The sequence below is a fragment of the Juglans microcarpa x Juglans regia genome, chromosome 2S (genome assembly GCF_004785595.1).
Source record: "Juglans microcarpa x Juglans regia isolate MS1-56 chromosome 2S, Jm3101_v1.0, whole genome shotgun sequence".
Lineage (NCBI taxonomy): Eukaryota > Viridiplantae > Streptophyta > Magnoliopsida > Fagales > Juglandaceae > Juglans > Juglans microcarpa x Juglans regia.
This window is the reverse complement of record NC_054597.1, coordinates 4,792,657-4,811,417: the sequence shown is the minus strand read 5'-3', so window position 1 is coordinate 4,811,417 and position 18,761 is coordinate 4,792,657. Positions and strand designations below refer to the sequence as shown.

Genomic DNA, 18,761 nt, shown 5'->3' with positions numbered 1-18,761 from the left:
ACCTGACGCCAAAGCTGAGGTGCGGGACGAACCTAGAGCAGCGTTTTTTTCGTTGAAAAATGAATATATGTATTTATTTTTAATTTACTCGTTACTGTTTCGATCGCTTTATCTTCGGCTTTGGTGCGAAAATCAGAACTTTCTCACTCTTCTGCAAGTCCTAGAGAGAGTGGCAGGGAGAGGGAGAGGGAGAGTGGGAGAGAAAGAGAGCTTAAGGAGGTAGCCATTTGCGTCCTTTTCTTGGAGCTTAAGCACTGTAAATTTAAGCTTCACAAAGCCGCGGTTTTGATCAGCTCCTGTAAAAGTACCTTCAGCAGCGACGCCGTAAATCCCGCCGTTGAAGAACCCTAATTCTCTTAGCTTAGATCAGACTCGGAGCACCAAGTGAACCTCCTCCTCCATTTCTTCGTCCTTCCGGGCCTTTCAGTAATTTTACTTCGCCATCTTATTTGTTGCTCGGCTAGTGTGGAAAGAAAAAAGAGTGATAGCCTTCCTCATTTTGTGTCTTTTTTCTCCTTTCTTTGAGTTTTTGTTGAATTAGCTCGGAAATGTTTGTGCATGGGTAATTCGTTTATGTTATGTGCAGAATTGAGATGGCAGTGTCTCCTTGTGAGAAGTATCTTACAAGGTTCTGAGGTAAAGGGTTTGGCTTTTGATTTTACTCAAAATTTTCCACTTATGCCTGAATTGTAGTATTTTAAGTCTAAATGGATGAGAGTGCAGTTCATTTTGTTTTTGATGTGTTATCTTCGCCTCGGGAGCTATCATATTGTTAAAATTTTAGTAATTTTGTGTCTTGGCGATGTTAGTGTTTTCCTTCGTTTTTTTTTTTTTTTTCCTTTCTTTTTATGGTGGGTATCATGTATCATTTTTCACTTTATAATTGCTCATGAAAGTATGGTAAGATTTTTGAGTAATTGACATTGTCAATTGAAACCGGGTCTAAAATTTAACATTTTAAGAACATAAATTTGGATTGTGTACATCCACTTGGTTACTAAAATGTTGATAAAGTGAAGGAATTTTGGAGTCTTTCTGAGGTTTTGTCTTTTTGATAGATTACTTGTTCTCGGCAGTCAGTGTATCGCATACTATCGTGTTTGGACTTGCATGGGAGTTTTGATTTTGTTGATGACGCAATTGGCTGTCATTTGCAGCATGGCTTCCAAAATGTGTTGCATCTTTATAGCATGATGAAAGAAATGGAATAAACTTGGGTTAATTTGTAATTTTTCATCTCATATTGTGGTAGTGTACTAGTGTGGCGCTTCTTTTTACACGTGTTTTCTTCTTCGTGTTCGAAACGATGTCTCCCTCTTTTTGTACTTTCAAATGATTCATCATAAAATTTTAAACGTATATATTTTACCGATATTCGTGTTAGGAGCAGTTCAAAATATGCTACTCTTTCTTCAAGCTATTATCAAGCATTTTTTTCTAGTCTCTCATTTATCGACTGCACAGTCTTTTGCTGGGCAATTTCCTGAAGGATGCCAGAATAAATTCCCTTAGAATTTTCATTTTGGGGTTAACAGGTGATGCTATTTTTGAATTAAATCAAGCATAGCTGCTCGTGTAATTTTGGGTATGAGGTGTTTCGAGCCACGATGATGTTATATAAGGGCTAAACCACTTTCAGAAAAAAAGAGGAGTGGCTGGGTATATCTTGGTGGCTGGCTTTTTAATGCCTGGTAACGGAGTTGAAGATAGGATCCACAAGTTATATGGGCCAGATAACTCTTACCTAGACCAGCACCAATCTCAAGCTGTCGAGGATAGTTGGCCTGGGTTTAACTGCAATCCATGGGTTGGGAAATGGAGGCAGATTGGGGTAGCTCCAAGTTGTGATGTAAAAAGCTTCAACCATAAAAAATTAGGTATCTGTCATTTCCATTATTTATGATATACTTCATCCCTTCATGCCTCTGCTTTGTCCACATGCAGTGTTCGAGGTTTTTTCACTCTGCATTTGAGTTAAAATTCATTTATGGGAATTTGAAACAGCCATTTCATGCTCTTTGTTATAAAAACTGCATTTCTTTTGGCATTTGCAGATTCTGTGAAAAGGCATGGCGGTGAATCTTTGAGCGCATTCTTTAACCAAAACCGTGAGCATTCCAACATTTACTCCAGAAGCCAACAGCTGAGTTCAAATGAAGATATGCTTGGATGCCACAAATTCCTGGCAAGGCAAAGACAATCAGAGGTTTTGGGTGAAAATACAGTTTATGATCCACAGGCTATAACTTCAAGATGTCTTTCCTTCCTTATTCCACAGCAGGAAAATGTGTCTGGGGATAGTCCCACCCTAACAACAAATTCAGAAAGGTCAGAAATTACCGAAGCTTCCATCGACTTTGACTTAGTTGGAGGGAAACAGCAGCTTGTTAGGGGCCAACAACTACATACTCCACACACTCACCAAATGCAGTCTGGGTACAATGAAATGCAGTTGCTGCAGCAGCACGTTGTGTTCAAGCAGCTACAAGAACTTCAGAGGCAGCAACAACTTCAGCACTTTGGTGATTCTAGGCAGCAGAATTCTGCAAACCAGATTTCTGCAATGACTAAACAAGCTGCTGGGGCTCAGATTTCACCTGTCATCAATGGAACTCCTGTTAATGATGCATCACACGTGCTTATGAACTGGATGCAGCAAGGTCCCTCTCCCACTGTGCAAGGTGTATCTAGCAGAGTCGTAGTTTCACAAGATCAAGGTCAGGCTTTGCATTCCATGGGTCTGGCTTCTCAACAGCTTGATGTATCCTTATATGGCACTCCTATTGCTAGTGCAAGAGGTAGTATGAGTGAATATTCCCATCTCCACGGGATGTCTCATGATTCTACAAATTTGTTGACTAAGGTTAGTGTTCAGGCACAGAAGCCTATTACACAATCATCAAGCTTCAGTAGCCCCCTTGTAGGTGATCAGGTTACTGTTTCTTCAGAGCAGGTTTGCTTTCCCCAAGAAGGTTTCATATCCAAACAAAGACTTCAGGGAAACAATATGTTTGGACAGATTCCTGTTCAGGGGTTGAATAGTACTGTTGTTTCGAGCAATCTCCAACTGGGGAATACTCTGCAAAAGAATGCATCACCAACGGAATTTAATGGGAGGCCAGAGCGAGCTGGTTGGTCTGGAACCTTGCAGCAGAAAAATATGCGGCTTGGCCCTTCTCAGGGTTTGGTTCCTCTAGATCCGATGGAAGAGAAGATTTTGTACAATCTGGATGATAACATCTGGGACACTTCTTTTGGTGGGCACATTGACATGGGCACTGGAGGCTTTGGAATTACACTGGACCCAACAGACCATTCGAGTGCACTTCCTGCTATTCAAAGTGGAAGCTGGAGTGCTCTTATGCAATCTGCAGTTGCAGAAGCTTCTAGTAGTGATACTGGGCTACAGGAAGAGTGGAGTGGCTTAACTTTTCAGAACTCAGAACTCTCAACTGATAATCAGCCTTCAAATGCTATGGATAGTGAAAAGCAACAATCAAGTTGGCTTGATAGCAACCTACTGAGTACTGCCTCCTTAAGTTCAAGACATTTTCCTGCATTTAATGAGTCTAGTGTGAGCTCTAGCTTCCCTGGCTTTCATCAACCAGGCGTCCAGTTCTCAATTGAGCAGAGAGATACACTGCACCAGGATGATTCTCATGAATCAATTCGGAAGTCTCCCAAAAACAGTGGTGAGTGGATTGATTGTGGCCATAAACAAAAATCATCCATTGAAGGACGTCGACCAGTTCAACCACTTGTGTCATTGGACAGTGCATGGACTGGTCAGATTTTTGAGCACCCAGAAAGCGATTCCCATCGGCAAAGAAATGCCTCAATTAACAATGTTAGCCAACCATGCAGTGAACTAAAAGGTAGGAGCATCATGTGTTGGTCAGCTAATTTCAGTATTTCCTTTTTTGGCTTTCGTAGTACCAAGAACTGACTGGATAATTGTTGAACAGGTGATATCAATGAAGCTACATACCAGGGGAGGAGTTTTGATGATTGTCTGCGGGAGAGCGATAATAGTTCTGTTGCAAGTTATTTTTCTAGACCAGCTAGAGGATTGGAGCCAGTACACTCTGGCATGGATGGTACTCTGCCCAGCAGAGAAAATTCACAAATATTTAACTTTGCTGCTGTGCCAAATTCAAGCCCTTCCAAGGCCTTTCGAGAAACCGGTCAACATAATCAGCTTGATTATGTTAAGAGTGCTGATATATCTAGGAACAAGGAAAATCAGAGCATGGCTAAAAACCAGCATCAGATGAGTAATGGTTCTTATGTTTTGCATAACTATCTTGAGAAAGGAGGTGGAACAGATGGGATGCAGCAGAAATGCTACCAAAACGACAACTCTTATGAAAACTATGGCTTGAAAGGATTTAGTGGGCAAGAGCAAGAACATGTTGGACAGCTCAAATTCATTAATAATGTTCATAGAAGTGCCTTGACCTTGGATAAGGTGAATAATAGTTTTCTCTATCCATTGCTGGTCCTTTCTGCTGTGTCTTTCTCCTTTTTGGTGATGTCATTTGTCTTCTGTTACAGGGACATTTACTGGATTATCAAGGAAACTCAAAAGCTTCAGAGATAGCTTCTAGAGATGACCTGGATCCATCTACTACCTTTCGCAGATCCGTTCATCCCCATTTTGAAAAGCTTTCCGCTCCAACAAGGTAGTTGGTTATGAAATAATGATAGTTTGGATTCATGGGTTGTATATAACCATTGTTATGCCTACTGATTGTTATCTCACTGCGTTACCACACAAACCTTTACTAATCTATTCCGTTCTTTGCTTGTAAATTTTACTGGCCTTTGTTGTTCTTGACTCATTCTGTATGTCTCATGAGTTTTTTCTGACTAAATGATGGCAGTGAAAATATGCTTGAGCTTCTTCATAAGGTTGACCAATCTGAGGAGAACAGCAGTATACCTCATTTTGGCTCTAGAGCCTGTGATTCATTGGTGTCTGAGACAGAGACTCCTGATGGATCTGTTGCTCATTTGTATAATCAGTCAGCTGCTTGTCAAGGATTTGCCATGAAACTGGCTCCTGCATCTCAACAGCTGTCCAATATGAACCCTTTCATTTCATCACAGGATATGCCAGAAGTAGAATGTAATCTAAGTTTTAGGCAAGCCAATTCTGAGATAGAGAAGAACCAGACCTGGTTAGCGTACCCATCTGTTCAGTCATGTTCTTCATCGCGCGAATCATCTCAAAGATCACATTGGGATAATAAATTTAGAATTTCAGGACAGACAAGCATCCCCTCATCTTTATATATGCCTGGTGTTGCAGCTTTTACATCAAGTGCTCCATATATAAGAAATCAGCTTCAAATGCAGGACATGCCAAATGCACCTCTGGCATGTTCATCTTCACAGGCAACATTGGCTGGTACAGTTAGCAGATACCCACCGTTTGACCTTGCTCCCTCTCAGCTTCCTGTTATGTCAGGCTTGCATCAGCAGGGTTCATTTTCAGAGAGACCGCACAACGTATGGACAAATGTACCAGTTCAGCAACGTCCTTCTGTTGTAGAATCTCTTAAGGTTCCAGCTATGGATCCGTCAACAAATCGCTGGGAAACTTCACTGGTGCCACCAGGGATAAATGACCAAAATTCCGAGAAAGTTGGATATGGATCATCAGAATTTGGCACATCTCCAAGGAATTCACAAGGATTTGAACATGGGGCAGGTCAGCAAGAGGGAGGGAGATCTCAGATACAAAAATCATCTGAGATACATGATGCTTCACAGACTCATAGTTTGCCTGATGCAGATGCTTTTTCCTCTGGCTCATTGTTGGCTCATTCACACCAGCTGGACCTCGATAGAATACAGCATGAAGACAACAATGCTCCTTCTCCCTCTGAAAGAATTATTGGAACCATTGGTCATTCTCTAAAACTATCACATGTTTCTCATCCGAATTACTCCCTACTGCCCCAAGTGCAGGAAATGAAGAATGTGGATACTGATCCAAGTAGGAGAGTTTCGGATGTTGAGCATGTGGCTGCCACTGATGCACCACAGCTAACATATGAAGAGAATTCCAAGTTCAGAAACCAGTCGGATACTGGACTGGCGTCAGCATCCCAATTCAACACATCACTATCTGAGGACACTAAAATGCAAAGTTTTGTGACAGAAGCAAGAGAAAACTTTGGCATAAAAGCTTCATCACAGCCTGCTCTTCTAGATAGGCCTCAAGCGATGGTCACGACTGGTCAAAATGATTTTTTGAGTCAATCTACTACCAGTAACGTGTTATCAAATCATGCAGGGCATCCCCAGATTAATTTGCGCATGGCACCCTCATTGTTTAAACAGTACGAGGCTTTCAGACATGGACAGATGCCACTGTTATATGATGGAAGACATGCAAAGACTGCTGCAGGACAGTTCTCTCTGTGGAAGCCTTCCCAGAATTTGGATATATTTTCTTCTGGGGGACGAATAGATGCTGCTGATGCTAGTGAATCCCTTTCAGCCCCTTATTCATTGCCTTCGGATGGTACCAATCAATGCATGGCGAATGTGAGACCAAAAAAACGGAAAGCTGCAACATCTGGTCTTCTACCATGGTGCAAAGAAGTAACACAAAGTTCTCAAAGGGTTCAAAATATCAGGTGCTTGTCATTATAGCCCGTTGTTTGATTATTACCGCTTTGATTCCTTATTTAACCATTTTTATTCCTTGGAAGATGGAATGAAAGAAAGAACTAATTGTGCTAGAAAATTCTGAATATTCCTCTCAATTTATCCATCTTCTTGGCGGAGTGGAGCATTATAGTCACTTCACTTCATATTGGTGGTCAATACAAGATAATATTTCTAATCTAACTTGTATATTTTCACAATTTACTTAATTTTATTTAAAGCTATTACCAGTTATGTATCACACTGGCTACTTCTCTTTTCATTTTGTAAATGCTTACAAATGCATTTGCTTTTGCAGTGTTGCAGAACATGACTGGGCAAAAGCCACAAATCGATTGATTGAGAAGGTTTGATCCTACTAGGATGGTTTATATATCAAAAGTTTATCAAATAAGTTAGTCTTATATCTACTTATCAAAAAATCAAGTATTGTCTTATATCTAGGTATCAACAATGGTTGTAATAGCAATTGGTTCCAATGGCAGGTGGAAGATGAGGCTGAATTGGTTGAAGATTGGCTGTCAATGTTTCGATCTAAGAAAAGGCTTATCATGACATCACAGCTTATGCAGCAATTGTTTTGCCCTGCACCAATGTCCATTCTCTCATCAAGGGCTGTTTCGCAATATGATACTCTGGCATACTCTGTTGCCAAATTATCACTAGGAGATGCATGTAGCCTGACCTCTTGCACAATTAATCGTTTTTTGTATGTACCGCTGAATAACAACACCTTGTAAGTATTGTTATTATTGATTTTTTATGCTTCTTTTCTGAAATATAGGAAAGTTTTTCATGAAGGGAAAAGAGATTTGGGGGGGGGGGGGGGGGGGGGGGGGGGGTGTAAATAAAGGTATCATGGGGGACACTCTAAAATTGAACTACAAAGTCAAATCCTATCTGTTAAGTGTGCAAGCAGGATCGTCAATGCATGGGTTTGTTATACTGGAATGTCATAAATGTTTTGAAAGAACTTCATTCTAAGTCTCTGGAAAGATAACATCTATCTGTAAATATATGTTCAGGATTTCAGAAAAGCTCAAAGCTTTTGAGGGTGTTGATGACCAGTCCTTTTCAGAAGTTGTAGAAGACTTCAGCAATAGAGCAAAGAAGTTGGAAATTGACTTACTCAGGTATGAAACTAATTGTGCCATTAGTTAACTGCTTTTGTCACTTTCAGCATCAATGGAATCTCAAATCATTGTTGCAAGTATGTGATAAACTCGGTTACAAGCTTATACGTATCACAACCATATACACATGCCAGAAGATCAGCAACTGCTCCATTCCCAGGGGATTTATTTTACTGCTTATGAAACCAAAATAATATGCCTCATCACAGGAAAATTGAACACAGGGAAGCAAATATAAGAAAAAAGGGGAAAAATGGATGGGTCCCATACTTTGGGATATTTTCCTCCTTATTTTACACAGGCTGAAAGAAAAAGAAACACTGATTTAGCCACTTGCTAAAAGAAAAAGAAAATAATTGCATTCTGTTTTAATGCATTTCACTTGATGATGCAGATTGGACAAGGTGGCATCCATTTTAGACGTAAGAGTGGAATGCCAGGAGTTGGAAAAGTTTTGTGTCATTAACCGCTTTGCCAAATTCCACATCCGGCAAGCAGATTCCTCTGGAAACTCTTCTTCCTCCAGTACTGTTACCCCTGCACCAAAACCCAATCCCCAGAGATATGTCATTGCACATCCAATACCTAGGAATCTACCGGAGGGGTTACAATGTCTTTCACTGTGATTATCAAATTGAACAATCCCCTTCCCAATCGAACCCGTTATACATTCCTTGTCCAGTCCATATCCCACAAATGGATCTCTTTCATCTGCGTATATGCTGGCACAATGAAGGGAGCATTTCTTGATGGTATGCGAAGCAACTCAACCACAAGTAACGACGGTCGCTTATTCAATCTTGAACTGAGGTTGATTGGTATCAATTTTGAGAGAGTACATAGTATTTCCTGTATATTTTGATGGATTTCCAAGGAGAATAGGTAGTAATCTTTTCATATAATAGCAAGAGGATCGTTGCTATGGATGTTTCTCTAGTCTCAAGTTACATATATAATAAATAAGTTATAGGAATATCGGTTAGCTATGGTTTTGGTGTTTTTCCTTTTTCCCATATTGTTTTCCACCTTTTCAGATTGGTTTTAGTTTCTAGTCTGAATAGTTGGCTTCTTGAAGATAGATAGTCAATAAAATATGTGGAGAGGTGCACACCTGGTTGTAATATTATATTCATTCCTTTTTATGGGGAGGGAAAGATATCTGAAAAAGCATGCAGAAGCTTCCATGACAGCCATTTGCTTTTTCTTTCAAGAGTAGATGGTTTTCAGACATTGATTCTGTGTCCCACCTCAAAGTCACAAAAAGAGCATTTACATGTGATGTGGAGGAAGAGACAAGGAATCGCTTTTTGTTGAATGTAATACACAAAAGCTTTGTATCTTTTGTTGGTTTGAAGAATTCAAAATACTTGATTGTCTGTCAATTATCCCCTAAAATTTGACTGAAAGTTGCTGGGGCACGACAGATTTTTTGTGATCCTCTTAATCAGCACTTTTTGTTTGTTTGTTTGTCCACGCTGTCTGTCTGTCTGTCTTTCTGTCCGTATGTTGCTGCAATATCTGATTCACTCATGATTGGGAGAGTGCAGTAACAAAGAAAAGTCTAGGCAGAAGCAGAATCATAATAATAATAATAATAATAATAATATGAGTAATTACTCGTACTTTTACGTGGTCTGCAATACCGACGTCTCAGTTTTGTTTTTAATCATCAAAATTTTGAAAATTAGACATACGATAAATCTCTCATTTTTTTCCCCTAAAACCTCTGTACCTCCATTTTGGTTGCTGCATTTAGTACACACTAAGCATGTACAAGCTACGAGTCGTCTCCCACCTACAGCAGCTACAAGTAGTTTTGGAAAAGGATAATAATTTGTCTATTCTATTTTCCTTGTATTTTATTTTATTTCTTTCTTTATTCACAGCACATATTACTTTAATTAGCTGGCTTCTATTTTTGGTATAGGATTCTGTTGGTTGGTAAGAGCAGAGTGTGTATATAAGGACTTGCTTGTATCGTGCATTTCACTCAAGTAAATACAGTGCAAAGCTTTTCAGCCCTTCATGCATTATGCTCTCTGCAACTTAGCTTTCTCCATCTCTTTTGAGCTTCGTTACATCGTATCCAGAGGGTGAGAGCAACCCCTCATGAAGAACGTTTTGGAAAGTTCTGTCGATTCCTCCTCTACCCACGTAAACAATCTCTCAAACACCCTTTATGCCATCAATATGGCTTGCTATTTGAACCTGAGTGATCCTGGTAATCCCTTTCGACTAGACAATGGTGACAACCCCGCCGTGATTCTAGTCACTGATTAACTCAAGGCTGATAATTACGCCACTTGGTCTCATGCTATGCGACGAGCACTATGTGCTAAGAACAAATTGGGGTTCATCACAGGTGCAATCCCTCAACCAACTAACCCAGCATATCCTCTCCTTGAGCTCTTGGAGCGTTGCAACGACATGGTTGTGCCATGGATCCAAAATTTGATCAGTCCTGCCATCAAGTCCAGCGTTGTATTTGTTGATGATGCACGTGACATTTGGCTTGACCTTCAGGATCGATTCTCCCAACAGAATGGCCCTCGCATCTACCAGCTTAAGAAAACCCTAGCCAACCTTCTCCAAGACCATGACTCTGTAAGTGTCTATTATGGTAAGCTAAAAACTCCTTGGAATGAGCTTTCCATATACGACCCAATTCATGTCTGTAATTGTGGCACCATGAAAACACTTTTAGATCGATATCAGTGGACTATGTATACCAGTTTCTTATGGGTTTACATGATACATATTTTAATGTTCATAACCAAAGCATGCTCCTAGATCCCTTACCCTCTGTCACTTGAGTTTTTTAATCCAGCAACATGAACGTCAACACCAGCTCATTTCCCATATCCCATCCCCTGATTCCATGGCCTTAGCTATCAAAAAACCTTTTGTTCCAAATATCAAATACTCAACTCAATCACAACCCTCCCCAAAGAAAGAACAAGCCTATTGCACCCATTGTAAAATTTCAGGCCATACTTTTGAAACCTATTTCAAAGTTGGTAATGCAGAGGCCTCTGTGTGCTTCCACTGCAATTTGCCTGGACACACAGTGGAGAAGTGTTAGAAATTGTATGACTATCCACCAAGCCATAAATTTTTTAACAAACCCTATAACTTTGTTGTTTTTGCTACTCAATCTACATTATCTCTTGCTTCTAACCTTGAGGAAGTTAGTGATGAAAGAGTGGGTCTAACAAGGTCTCAATATCAACAATTAATAGCTCTATTTTAGCCAAAGGAGCCTTCTATTGCTACTCAGCCATCTGCTAATCAGATTCAGTCCAATTTTACTGCTGCCAATTAGTCTACCATGCATTCCCATCTCTCTGGTAGTTGTTTTTGTCTCTCTACCTGCACACATAACTCACTCCACTCAATTGATAGCTCTTGGATTATAAACACAGGTGCAACAGATCATATGGCCTTCTGTACCTCATTGTTCACCAAAATCATTGCACATGTTTCCAATTCTGTTAAATTGCCAAATGGTATTGAAGCCCATGTCACCCACATTGGCACTATCCAACTAAAACCATCAATCTGCCTACATGAGGTTTTATGCATTCCATCCTTCCATTTTAATTTAATTTCAGCCAAGAAACTAGCTACCTCTCTCACATGTTGTCTAGTTTTTTTTATGATTGATACCTAATTTAGGGCCTTTTCTCTTAGACAATGATTGGGAAGAGTAAAGTAAAAAATGGCCTGTATCACTTGTTAAGAACTGCAATCTCTCCTTCAACTCTTGTCAACATTTTTTCACAATTTTCAAATGCCAAGTTTACTATTTCAGCTTCTGTTTAGCACAATGTTGATGTCACTGACCTTTGGCACTATTGCCTAGGTCATCTTTCATTTCCATGTTTAAGTTTAATTACAGATCCCATTGTAAAGAAAAATATTTCATCTATTAATAGCAAACCTTGTTACATTTGTCCATTGGCTAAACTCTATCATCTTCCCTTTTCTCATAGTCAACATAAGACTTCTAGACCTTTTGAAATAATACATTATAACATTTGGGGACCTTGCTCAGTTGCTGCATATGACGGTTCCAAATATTTTCTCACAATTGTCGATGACTTCACTCGAAGCACTTGATTATATCTACTTCAAAATAAAACAGAAACTAGAAAATGTATTACATATTTTTCTAATTTGGTTGAGACTCAATTGGACCTTAAAATCAAAGTTTTATGAAGTGATAATGGGGGTGAATTCCAAATGACAGATTTTTTTAATACTAAAGGCATTGTATATCAAAAACGTTGTGTTACCACCCCTCAACAAACGGTGTTGTGGAAAGAAAACACCAACACTTGCTTAATATGGCTCGAGCACTAAAATTTCAAGCTGAATACCACTTGAGTACTGGAATGATTATGTCCTAACAGCCACATACCTTATTAATAGGACTCCTAGCCCTTTTCTTCAAAACAAAACTCCATGTGAGCTTTTATTTAACTCAAAACCCACCTATGCTCACATGAGAGTTTTTGGATCTCTTTGTTTTGCAACTACCCTTTCCCATGGTAGAAAAAAGTTTGATCCCCGAGGTCGCATGTGCATATTTCTTGGATATCCTTTTGGTATCAAAGGATATAAACTCATTGATCTTGACACTAAAACCACTTTTGTCTCTAAGGATGTTCTATTTCATGAATCAGTTTTTCCATTTCACTACTTGCCTTCACCCATCTCTACCACATCTACCACCCCTAATCTTATTTTTACTCAACCTCTACCATATTTTCTTGATTTTCAACTCACACTTTCAGCCCAAATCCCCTCTCTTCAAAAGATTCTGCAAACACGTCTTCGCCCTCTAATTTTTTAGATTCTACACGAACAAATTGCTCTAATTCACCCATCATTCCCATTGCTAAAACCTCCATTCTTGCCACTTCCACTTCCCTTCACTGATTACTCTTAATCCCCCATTCACAAGTCTACAAGAATGGGAAGAGCTCCTCAATACTTATAAGAATTCCACTGTCAACAGCCCTCACATCCTGCTTCCCCACCATTGATGTCTAAGACTTCTTCTACAACAACTGGTAATCATTATTCTTTAACAAACTTTCTCACATACCAAAAATGTTCTCCTTCTTATACTGCCTTTTCCACTTCAATTTCCACTGTTTTTGAACCGCAAGCCTTAGAACAGAACCATACTTGGATCATCACTGATTTGCCTCCTGGAAAGGAAGCCATCGACTGTAGATATGTATACAAAACAAAATTCAATTATGATGGGACTGTTGAGAGGCAGAAAGCAAGACTTGTTGCCAAGGGGTTTACACAGCAAGAAGAAATTGACTACACCGAGAATTTTTCTCCAGTTGCCAAGCTGGTCACAGTTAGGATCTTACTTTTTGTAGCAGTAGTACAAGGTTGGTCTCTCCATCAATTTGATGTGAACAACGCATTTCTCCATGGTAACTTGGAAAATGAAATTTATATGCGAAAATCACTCAGTTACAACAAAGGAAGACCTCATCAAGTGTGCAAACTGCTTAAAACCCAGGCCTCAAGAAAATGGTATTTCAAGTTCTCTTCTTCACTTATTATCTTTGGTTTTGAGCAATCATAGGCTGGTTACAGCCTCTTTACTAAACTAGATGGCACTTCATTTACTGCTATACTAGTTTATATTGACGATATTATTGTAGCTGGAAACTGTCCATCTACAATTGCTTCTTTTAAAACTTTCCTTAATACCCATTTTAAGATAAAGGATCTTAGATCTTTGAGCTATTTTCTTGGGTTGGAGGTTGCCCAATCTTCAAAAAGGATTCACCTATGCCAAAGAAAATATGTCTTAGACATTTTAGCTGTCTCAGGCACACTTGGCAGCAAGCCCCTCAAACTACCCTTCCACCAAAATTTTAAGATCAGCAAAACTTCTGGTGATCCTCTTCAATATCCCAGTTCTTATCATAGGCTCATTGGACGTTTGTTATACTTAACAATTACTAGACCCGACATATGCTATGCTGTCTAGCTCTTGAGTCAGTACATGGATCACCCCACAACTGCACACTTAGCCACTGCTCACAATATACTTAGATATATTAAAGCAACCCCTAGACAAGGAGTTTTGATGTCATCTACATCTCAATTCCAGCTCAAGGCATATTGTGACTCTGATTAGGCCTCATGCCTTGACACCCATCGCTCAATTACAAGCTATTGCATCCTCCTTGGCAACTCACTTGTTTCATGGAAAACAAAGAAAAAAATCTATGGTTTCCCGTTCCTCCGCTGAAGCCGAGTATCATTCCATGGACTCCACATGTTCTGAGCTCACTTGGTTGAGATACTTGCTCACTGATTTAAGAGGTTCCCATCCACAAGCTGCCCTACTCTACTATGACAACCAAGCAGCCCAACACATTGCTGCAAGTCCAGTTTTTCACAAATGAACGAAACACATTAAATTGGATTGTCACCTAATCAGAGACAAGATCCAAGAGGGCAGTATCACCACAGCCCATGTTCCTTCTCACTGTCAACCAGCAGATATTTTCACAAAAGCATTACCTTCTTCTCTTCTTCAATCACATTTATCTAAGATGGGAATAGTGAATCTCTATTCTCCATCTTACGGGGGGCTATTACACATTGAGCATGCACAAGCTACAAGTCGTCTCCCACCTACAGCAGCTAAAGCCGTTCTGGAAAAGGGTAATAATTTGTCTATTCTGCTTTCCTTGTATTTTATTTTATTTCTTTCTTTATTCACAGCACATATTACTTTAATTAGCTGGCTTCTACTTTAGGTATAGGATTTTGTTAGTTTGTTAAAGCAGAGTGTGTATATGAGGACCTACTTGTGTCGTGCATTTCACTCAAGTAAATACAGGGCAAAGCTTTTCAGCCCTTCATGTATTATGCTCACTGCAACTTAGCCTTCTCCATCTCTTCTGAGCTTTGTTACAACATTTTTTTTGTTCCACGTCTAAACTCAGCTAACAGATCCATTCAAGCTCTAATTTTAAGCTCATTTTGGTTTGAAGTCCAACTGTTAGAAGCAGTCTCCACTAGGTAAGGTAACCTCCAAATTACAAATAAAATAAAATAATTTTTTCCATTTTCCCTTCCTTTTAGAGCTCTACTTCTGGTTTGAAACCATAAAACCATACACAAAAAAAAATAATAATAATAAGTATGTGTTCTAAATAAGTGAGACTTGGGTCTAGAGTTTAATCACCTAAATATTAGATGGACATGGATGGAATAAAAAAAAGGGTACACCTAAACTTACAACCGGGTCTTTCTGAGTAAGACATATATGATTTTGGAGCCAAAAATTGAAGAAAATCAGATAGATAGAAAGTCCAAAGATGGGATTCCAAAGCAGAAATTACAAGATCTTAGATTGAAATGGTGGAACTATGATGCAAGAAAGCCGAAACACACCCAAGAAGAAGGAAAGCTCGGAAATGGTGAAATTTGCGTTTGGATCTTTCGTAGGAAGAAAGATAAAAGCTTTTGGGACAACCAAACAATTTTTCATGGACTCTATTATAAATTTTGTACATCTTTTATAAAAAATATAGGCTCTGGAAAGAAAATAAAAAAATAAAAAAATAAAAAGATTTGTGAATTTTTCATACTCTTTTATAATAGTCTATTTTTTTATAAATAAAAAACTTGCGTGGGATTTGTATATTTAAAATTTGTATATATCATTGCAATATTTATTAGTTGGTTCTTGCTATTTCTACTGAGCAATAATAATAATAATAATGAGTTTAGTTTATATTAAATGATATGTCATGTTAAATGAATCAAAGGATAAGATCGATTATGATGAATAAAAAGATAAAACATGTAAACTATAAAACTTTTCATTTGAGCACTCTCATTAGATTAGCTAAAGTTAAATGACATTTTTATGAATGTAAGAGAAATTTAACTTTTAGCTATTCCATTCACATAAATCTCTATATTGGAATAGCTATTTTTTTATTATATAACAATAAAATAATATAAGATGAATTTAGTTTTGGTTATTCACATCAAATCTCCACATTAGATTATACATTTTTCATTATGTAGTAATGAATAACTAATAATTTCAAAAATATTTATTTTTTTAATTATTAATTTATTTTATTTTATCTTATTTTACTATTCTACCTATTATATATTAATTAATAATCATATTCTTATTAAATTAATATATCACTAACTCAAATTAATATATAAATTATGATAAAATATGTGATAGAAAGAAAATGAGAGATAAATAATTAATAAAATATATATTTGATGTATGTACAGTAACCTTCGAATTTGAAAAAACTTTTGAAAGTCACTGTAGTTAAATTCTAAATGTTTAGAATTTAGTTAATCTATTGTGAGCATATTTTGCTCTTTAATAGCTAAATACTCAATGAATTTAACTTTTAACTAATCCAATAAGAGTGCTCATAGGAGTATTTGGACAGGATACGATCAAACTTAGAAAGACAAGAGGTTTTTGGGCTTTTTATATGCTATAAAAGCTGATTTTTCTGCTACAATTAGTATCAATATATCCCATTTATAGGTGATTATAGAACAATAGGCCTATTTTTCTCATTTAGTTTATATTCATATTTATTTATTTATTAACAATGTTGTTAATGCATAAAAAATCGCACAATAGGCAGGAAGGCGAGAAAGAGTTATTCTCGGCCTGCTATGACAATTCAGGCCTCAATCTATGTGGTCTGGTGCCCCAGCAGTAGTCCGGTGTGGCTGTACAGTATTGGTGCGTACATCCATAATGGTGTATAGAAAACAAATGTTGGAAAAGTAGAGACATTGATACACGCATATTCACATAGTTTGACATAGTGCTTACATCCACGGGTGTTTGGGGAGTTGAAATCCATTATAACATAAGTAGTTTATAGTCTCTCATAATTTCTCTTATTTCTCACTATACAATAGAAATCAGAGATCTATTTACTACAAAAGATGTTTTTGTTAGAGCTCCCTTCGCCAAGTTGAATCAAACTTAGAAAGACAAGAGGTTTTTGGGCTTTTTATATGCTATAAAAGCTGGTTTTTCTGCTACAATTAGAGTATCAATATATCCCATTTATAGGTGATTATAAAACAATAGGCCTATTTTTCTCATTTAGTTTATATTCATATTTATTTATTTATTAACAATATTGTTAATGCATAAAAAATCACACAACAGGCAGAAATATGAGAAAGAGTTATTCTCGGCCTACTATGACGATTCAGACCTCAATTTGTGTAGTCTGGTGCCCCAGTAGTAGTCCGGTATGGTTGTACAGTGTCGGTGCGTACATCTATAATGATATATAGAAAACAAATGTTGGAAAAGTAAAGACATTGAGATACACAGATTTACATGGTTCGACATAGTGCCTACATCCACGGATGTTTGGGTTGGAGAAATCCATTATAACATAAGTAGTTTACAGTCTCTCGTAATCTCTCTTATTTCTCACTATACAATAGAAATCAGAGATCTATTTGCTGTAGAAGATGTTCTCGTTGGAGCTCCCTTCGCCAAGTTGAAGAAGCTACTTTAGAAGATCCCCTCGTGGTAATCGTTTGGCTATCCCCTTTTATATGATCCCTCTCTCTGCATGCCTGTCTACAGTGACGAGGCATGGTTACATTTTTCTTTGTATGTCTGACATCATCTCCTCACTTCCACTTTCTCTCTTACATTTCTATCATTTCCTCCTGATATCCTCATTTTACTTGTCCTCTCCCTATCTCTCATTCTTCTATCTGTCTTTATTCTCTACTGATGACCTTTTTGGTAGACTGGGTGTGGTCTAGGACTCTAGGCCCAGGCCAAAATATTTTCTCCCCTTCAAATGTTGTAAACTATCTTTCCTTCTTGTTGGTGCCAACAAGTTTTGATATCAGCGTCTCTTAGCACCCAAATCATATTTATTGTACCCTTAAAGTTATCTTCAAATCTATAGATCCTAGCCCCTTTTTTAAAAGTGATTCTAGGCATCTTAGGCCTCCCAATGTCAAAAACAATAATTATTGAGAACCAATTAGTTATTATACTTGTATAGAGTATACAATTTATATAATTTAAATAATAAAATTTAATTCGTGAAATTCAAATTTTAAAAATTATATTTCAAATTAAATTATACTATATAAACACTTAATTATTAGGTGTGTTCTACACCCCAACTTAAAAATAGAATTTTTTGTAAAAAATTACTGGGATCATCCATATGTAATTGTTGCTAGGACTATTCGCCCGACCTGGTTCAAATAGATTCCGATTAATTGATTACCCGAATAGCCAGTAACCCGACCCAGTTGTTGCTGTTTTTTTTTTTTTTTTTTATCCTTTTTCCTTTTTAAATACTAGAAAACTTTGATTACCATTTTATACAAAAAATAAAATCCTTCTAACAAATTCTCGAGAACTTCTTAATGGCACAAAGTTGACTTGAAGTGCCCTCGTGACCCGATCAAAATGCATGGTATTTTTAATTCTTGGACTTTCTTAATCTTGAATATGACGTTATAACATATATTCATTAATCTTGTCTCTTTATAAAATATAAATGGGAGTTGGATGTAAATGAGGGAATTATTGTATTAATTACATCATTAATGTGATATAATTAGTAATTACATTATGTCAATCGAAATGTGGCATCACAATAAAATAGAATAAAAATATATAATATACATTATTTCAAAATTGAAATAAATAAAAAAATCGATTTTAATGTGACATCACAATGTGGTGCCATGTGGCTTATTAAAAAAAATAAAAATGCAAACATAAAATGGTAGAGTTAATATAGGATTTTAGTCTTTATGCTTTTGTATTTTTGGGGTCATTTTATTTTATATATATTTTTTTTAATAAATCATGTGGCAACACATTGTGATGACATGTCATGGGACAAAACGAATAAT

General features: G+C 37.5%; 2 protein-coding genes across 5 annotated transcripts in view; both read left to right on the top strand.

Moving 5' to 3' along the window:
• The window catches only part of LOC121252222 (UDP-glycosyltransferase 83A1-like), a 28,254-nt gene that overhangs the window by 992 nt on the left and 8,501 nt on the right, over positions 1–18,761 (top strand). The window lies entirely within an intron of this gene.
• LOC121252154 lies at positions 90–8,798 on the top strand. Of its 3 annotated transcripts, none has more exons than XM_041151638.1 (10): positions 90–324; positions 1,465–1,877; positions 2,055–3,875; positions 3,966–4,468; positions 4,555–4,682; positions 4,884–6,647; positions 6,977–7,025; positions 7,164–7,414; positions 7,704–7,811; positions 8,206–8,798. In XM_041151638.1, exons 2-10 carry the CDS (start codon positions 1,685–1,687, stop codon positions 8,435–8,437), a joined length of 5,049 nt encoding a protein of 1,682 aa, XP_041007572.1. In that variant the 5' UTR covers positions 90–324; positions 1,465–1,684; the 3' UTR covers positions 8,438–8,798. The 3 variants fall into 3 exon arrangements, with proteins under 3 accessions (XP_041007572.1, XP_041007573.1, XP_041007574.1); XM_041151639.1 differs by having other exon boundaries at positions 90–426; XM_041151640.1 differs by having other exon boundaries at positions 90–636.

What these genes read in the sequence shown, in the direction of transcription:
- LOC121252154 (XM_041151638.1), top strand. Translation starts at nt 1,685, where the DNA reads ATGCCTGGTAACGGAGTTGAAGATAGGATCCACAAGTTATATGGGCCA. An exon ending in CAAAGGGTTCAAAATATCAG is followed by an intron (nt 6,648 to 6,976) that starts GTGCTTGTCATT and finishes TTGCTTTTGCAG; the next exon opens with TGTTGCAGAACATGACTGGG. An exon ending in CAAATCGATTGATTGAGAAG is followed by an intron (nt 7,026 to 7,163) that starts GTTTGATCCTAC and finishes TTCCAATGGCAG; the next exon opens with GTGGAAGATGAGGCTGAATT.